At 55.3% G+C, this 6,329-nt stretch overlaps 1 protein-coding gene across 1 annotated transcript; it reads right to left on the reverse strand.

Moving 5' to 3' along the window:
* Positions 1-1,778: 1,778 nt before the first annotated feature.
* ACTB (actin beta) lies at positions 1,779-5,890 on the reverse strand. Its single transcript, XM_015876619.2, has 6 exons — positions 5,797-5,890; positions 4,906-5,034; positions 4,332-4,571; positions 3,368-3,806; positions 2,884-3,065; positions 1,779-2,542 (listed from the first exon to the last, which is right to left on the reverse strand). The coding sequence occupies exons 2-6, from the start codon at positions 5,026-5,028 to the stop codon at positions 2,399-2,401; spliced, it is 1,128 nt and encodes a 375-aa protein (XP_015732105.2). The 5' UTR covers positions 5,029-5,034; positions 5,797-5,890; the 3' UTR covers positions 1,779-2,398.
* Between the last annotated feature and the right edge of the window lie 439 nt (positions 5,891-6,329).

The following is a 6,329-nucleotide window of genomic DNA, read 5'->3' on the forward strand; positions in this document are numbered from 1 at the left end:
TCCAGCAGGAGCGAAAGTTGGGAGCTCTGAGGGAAGAAAAGGAATAAAACATGTTTGCTCAGCTCCATTCTGCTGAGCCAGTTCCCCCTGGGCAGTTAAAGGGAGGGGAGTAAAGGGCTGGGTGGCATACAACAGTCTGTGTCTGATCCCTGCCATCCCTGCAGCCAGAGAACTCCCAGCACATCACAGCCAAAGCACAAAGATGGAGAAGCTATGGTTAATAAAATCCCCCATCTCCAGTGCCCGTCGTTGCTGGGAGGAAACCACCTGGCTCCCCTCTGCTTGCCGGGGTTGGGAGCAGTGAGTAATGCTTGCAGGCTTCCCTGCCCAGCACCACATTCTTTTCTCCAGCATGTAATGGCCCAAAGGAGGCATAAAGCGAGCTTTGCTGGAGCAGCATGTGGTGTAGCTGTGCACGCCACGGCCTCACATTGGAGAAGGGGTGGGAAGGGCTGCAAAATGCTCAGCCTCATTTTATTGGGGGCCTGAACGCCTGGAGCAGCAAGGGAGATAGGAAGAAAGAAAAACCCGTGCAGTGTTAACTGCAAGCCTTGCTTTCTGTGCTTTGAAGCATGCAAAATCAGCTCAGCTTCCCTGCCCATTACTCTCTCCCTCTCCTTGCACCCTCCGCTCTCGACCCCAGGCACTTTGCAGCTCCTCGCCTTGCTGCCACCATCCTCTCTGCAGTTCTTTGTGCCTCAGCACATTTTTCCACGGCAATCAGTGGTTGTTTCAGGGAGGATCGAAGGCAGGAGAGCAGACGTGCCCCATTTCCCTGCCGCCATCTCCTCCCACCTCCTGGCCTTTTTCCTGCCCAGCTCCCTCCCCAGCGGCTGCTGTCGCCTCCTCCTCACTTTGCTTCCCCAAGACCCCGGGTTATAAGCCCAGTTTGGGCCCCTCCCCAACCAGTTACACCTCGCTCCTTGCAAACCAGTGCTTCCAGTAACTTGTCTGCCTGGCCCAGCGTCTGCACCCACAGCCCTGCCACACTAATGCAGCCAGGAGGGAGGTGGGGAGACAAAAGGAAGAAACCAGCAGGTCCACCCTGAGTGCAGTGACGCTGGAGCACCACGAGGCCAGGCAGAGGATTAAAAGAACCCATGGAGCTCGTTCCCTGCCTTTCATCTGCTGCGAGCATGACACAGTCACAGCCATTAGCTCTTCAAAGCCAGGCAGGTTGGAGGAGCCTTGTGAAGCCAGCCTGCCCACAAGCAAGGCTGCGAGGCCTTGTCTGCCTAGGTGAGCAATGCAAAGCGTCACCTGGCTCTGCTCTCCCTGAGCCCTGACCCTGCAGCCATGTCACTTAGTGAGAGCTCCCTCCCCGCACCCTTTCCCAGCCCCACCCCTGCAGTGATGTGTAACAGCCCCGCTGCTCTGTTAGTCCATTCCATCCACTTCACTGAAGACTTTCTCCTGCCTCCACCTGAGGAGCTGCTCCACCCAAAGCACGAGTCTCCACTTCCCTGAAAGCAAAGGTAGAGCAGGATGCTGGGCTGGAGATACCTGAAACTGAGGGAACAGAAGCCACGAACTGAGACACCTCTTGGAAGAATAAAGCAGCCCACCCTCATCCAGCCAACCCCTCCTGATAGCAGCTCAGGGCAGAACCGGAGCCAAACTCCCACTTGAAGCATCACTGTGCTTTATTCCAGCCTGTACATCAGACAGGACCAGCATGGAGACACAGCTGATCCACACAGGCTGGCAAAGCTTAATGAGAGCAGGAACTGACAGTCAAGAAGCATCACAGAAATAACCACCACCACCAGTCGAGCCTCTACTGTGTGCACTTTTATTTGAACTGGTCTTAAGTCAGTGTACAGGTAGCCCCTCCCTTCCCCCACATACTGGCACTTTACTCCTAGACTGTGGGGGGACTGTAAAGCCTTCATTCACATCTATGACTGGGGAACACAGCCCGCTTGCTTGACAAATCAAAAAGGATCAAGTGTGTTTTCTTTGTTTTTTCTTTTTTTTTTTTTCTTTAAGGCGGAAGATACAAAAAGACACTTGTTGGGTTACATAATTTACAGACAAGCAATTCTCATCTAACACCAGTAATTGGTACCGGCTCCTCCCAGCTGGGCTGTTGCCTTCACAGAGGCGAAGTAACTTCCTGTAACAATGCATTAGAACAATATTTGGAATGACTATTAAAAAAAGGAAACAAATGTACAATCAAAGTCCTCAGATGCATTGTAGAACTTTGGGGGCGTTCGCTCCAACATGTTTCATTTTAAGACTGCTGCTGACACCTTCACCATTCCAGTTTTTTAATCCTGAGTCAAGCGCCAAAAGAAAAAACAAATAAAGCCATGCCAATCTCGTCTTGTTTTTATGCGCATTTATGGGTTTTGTTTCATCATCACAAGGGTGTGGGTGTTGGTAACAGTCCGGTTTAGAAGCATTTGCGGTGGACAATGGAGGGTCCGGATTCATCATACTCCTGCTTGCTGATCCACATCTGCTGGAAGGTGGACAGGGAGGCCAGGATAGAGCCTCCGATCCAGACAGAGTATTTGCGCTCAGGTGGGGCAATGATCTGCAGGAGAGAACAAGGGGTCAGATGCGGTGTGATGGTCCACACCTCCCACACACAGCCCTGGGGCACTCCCATACCTAATTCCTTCATCTAGCCCTGGCCAAAGCACTCCGGAGTCTGAGCAGGCTTAAGGCACAGCCTCACACACAACACCCTCCCCCACTCGCAGCCAGCACTTAATCTCATTACACACATGGCTGAGTGGCTGCCACCCTGCCCAGAGCAAGGCTGTAAGGCTCCACCATGAAGACAAAGCAGTTTCCATCTTCTCTAGTTTAGTTCAGCCTCCACCCACTCCGCATTAAGAGGTATGCTAGGAACAGCCCAGAGCTGCAGCCTACCTTGATTTTCATTGTGCTAGGTGCCAGGGCTGTGATCTCCTTCTGCATCCTGTCAGCAATGCCAGGGTACATTGTGGTACCACCAGACAGCACTGTGTTGGCATACAGGTCCTTACGGATATCCACATCACACTTCATGATTGAGTTGAAGGTAGTTTCATGGATACCACAGGACTCCATACCTGCAAGCAAAAAGCAGTGTCAGGTCAGTGAGCAGTTCAGGGTCAAGGAAGCCAAAGGACTTACTGCTATAGGAAGAGAAACAAAGACCCCATAGTGGGAAGCAACACAAGCAAAGCCATGGCTTACAGGCTCAGCCTCCTGTTCTGACCTAGGTACCTCTATCATCCTCAGGCTGAGGAAGACAAAGACTGAAGTGGAATGGGACAGACCTGCTAAGGGCCAGCAGTACAATGGCAGCTGACCAGTCTAAGTCACTCTAGGCAGAAGGGGCACGGAATCTCCTAAAAGGAGTCGGACTTACCCAAGAAAGATGGCTGGAAGAGGGCCTCAGGGCACCTGAACCTCTCATTGCCAATGGTGATGACTTGACCGTCAGGGAGTTCATAGCTCTTCTCCAGGGAAGAGCTAGAGGCAGCTGTGGCCATCTCCTGCTCGAAATCCAGTGCGACGTAGCACAGCTTCTCCTTGATGTCACGCACAATTTCTCTCTCGGCTGTGGTGGTGAAGCTGTAGCCTCTCTCTGTCAGGATCTTCATGAGGTAGTCCGTCAGGTCACGGCCAGCCAGATCCAGACGCAGGATGGCATGGGGGAGGGCATAGCCTTCATAGATGGGCACAGTGTGGGTAACACCATCACCAGAGTCCATCACAATACCAGTGGTGCGACCAGAGGCATACAGGGACAGCACAGCCTGGATGGCTACATACATGGCTGGAGTGTTGAAGGTCTCGAACATGATCTAGAGAGATAAGAAAGCACTGAGTCAAGCAGAATAAACCAAGGTTCTCACTGCATGCCTACATCAGTCCATGCATGTGGTTTTACATTTGTCCCTAGATAAAGAGGCTTCTTTGCTCCTCTAGAAGGAGATATCAGTGCTTATCTCGCTTGGTCTCCACCCACACCTGCCAGGTTAGAGCCTGAGCAAGGACACTGCTACCACAGGCCCATCCACATGACACAGCAAGGAACGAAACAAAGGCCAAGGAACTACAGTATAGTCACTCAAGGCTGGTAAATGGATTAGTGTCTAGTCAGAAACAGCAGTTAGACAAGTTGCTAGTTCAGTCTCAGAGAAAGCCAGCTTAGAGCAAACAAAACCTGTCAAGGTCCAGCAAAGAGGAGACTCAGGTCAGGAAAGGAAAACCCTGTAAAGATGGCAAAAAGGGAGAAGTGGTGAAGGCGGATAGAGGACAACATGGAAGAGGAGAGCTGGCCTGCAGCAGCGCCTGCTGTAGCTCCAGGCTCAAAGGGTTTTACACACCTGTGTCATCTTCTCTCTGTTGGCTTTGGGGTTCAGGGGAGCCTCTGTGAGCAGCACAGGGTGCTCCTCAGGGGCTACTCTCAGCTCATTGTAGAAAGTGTGGTGCCAGATCTTCTCCATATCATCCCAGTTGGTAACAATGCCGTGTTCAATGGGGTACTTCAGGGTCAGGATACCTCTTTTGCTCTGGGCTTCATCACCAACATAGCTGTCTTTCTGGCCCATACCAACCATCACACCCTGCACAACAAAGAAAAAGCTTTAAGTTTAAACTCTAGGACAAAATCCAATGGATGAATAAAGGTTTTATTTCCCCCCCCCACAGAAGCCACACCTTTAATCACTAACCCCCTACTGCCCCTACTCTGCCAGGTTAAGGACTGGAGCCATTGGCTCAACATGGGTTGCTCGGCAGGATGCTGTGTATTCAACCAGTTACTGTTGCAGAGTAGAAACCTCTTATGTCACACATGAAAGTAAAAGGGCTTCTGGAGGCTCCACGCCCTCAGCACAACCACTCCCACCGAACACTCCTCTCCATTGTCTGGATGCATCACTCCAGCCATTGCCGTACCTGATGTCTGGGGCGACCCACGATGGATGGGAACACGGCACGGGGGGCATCGTCCCCGGCAAAACCGGCCTTGCACATACCGGAGCCATTGTCAACAACGAGCGCAGCAATATCATCATCCATGGCTGGCTGCGAAGGAAGAGAGGGGGCAGTGAGATGTAAGCGCTGCCGGTCACGCACTAGAAGCCGGACCCCGCCCCGCCTCGCCCCCTATAGATCCCCCCAACGCTGGGGATGGATCGCGGGGCGGCAGCACGGCCCTCCTCCTCCCACCCATTTCCTTCCTGCCGGCTCCGCTTCGCCCCTCGCCCGCTAGAGGGGGTCAGGCGGCACCTCCCGGATTTGGGCTCGGCACAGATTTGGGACAAAGGAAGTCCCTGCGCCCTCCAACCATGACCATAAAAGGCAATGGCAGCTCCGAGCCGCGCCTCGACAGCCGCCGGCGCTATGGGGGCAGCCAGCCCCGCCCACCAGCCGCCCCCAACCACCGGCACCGCCCCGAGCCCCCAACGGCCCCGCAGCCAGCACAGCCCCGCACCCAGCACGGCCCCGCAGCCAGCACGGCCCGCGATCTGTAACAAGGATGGGGGGGGGGGGGGGGGCTGCACATGGGGGTACAGCTGCACATGGGGGGGCTTAAAGCTGCACATGGGGGTCACAGCCCGACCCCCCCCCACCCCTCACTCCGCCTTTGTTCCCTCGCCCCCCGCCCCGCTCATCGCAGCACAAACCGCCCCGCAGCACCGGGCAGCACCGGCTCCGTTACACACACACACACACCCCGACTCACGCCCCCTCCCCAATACACAGCGCCCCCCCGCAGCCCCTCGATGCTCCCCCGTATGGCACAATGGAGCTCTGCTGTCGCAGCGTTGCGGTCCGGCCGCTCACCTGTGTTTGTACCGCGGTCAGTCGGAGCCGGGTCGGGCGGCACGAGGCGGCTGGATGCGGAGCGGGGCGCGGGGCGAAGGCAGCGCAAAGCGACTCCCGCCCGCCGCCCGCTCCGCCTTTTATAGGGCCGCCGCCGCCGCCGCCTCGCCATAAAAGGAAACTTTCGGAGCGCGCCCTTCTGATTGGCTGTGGCCGCACCTCTCCCGCCTCGCCCCGCCCCGCCCCATCGCTCCGCCCCGCCCCGCCTGGCGCGCCCCCCCCCCCCTACATCCCCCAACCCAGCCACCCCGCCCCCATCGCTGCACAAAATAATTAAGAAATAAATAAATAGGAAATTGGGGGGATGAAATGGAGAGGGGAGCGTGGGGCTCAGCTCCAGGTGAGGCTGAGCGGCGGGGTGTGACGCTCCCTTCCACCCCCACCCCCTTTTGATTCCATAGTGCTTTGATTCCATAATGCTTTGATTCCATAGTGCTTTGTTGGGGAGGGGATGCAGCCCTGCCCCCATCCCGGTGGTCCTGCGGTCCCCTTGA

The sequence above is a fragment of the Coturnix japonica genome, chromosome 13 (genome assembly GCF_054131305.1).
Source record: "Coturnix japonica strain WE chromosome 13, WE-NBRP24, whole genome shotgun sequence".
Taxonomy (NCBI): domain Eukaryota; kingdom Metazoa; phylum Chordata; class Aves; order Galliformes; family Phasianidae; genus Coturnix; species Coturnix japonica.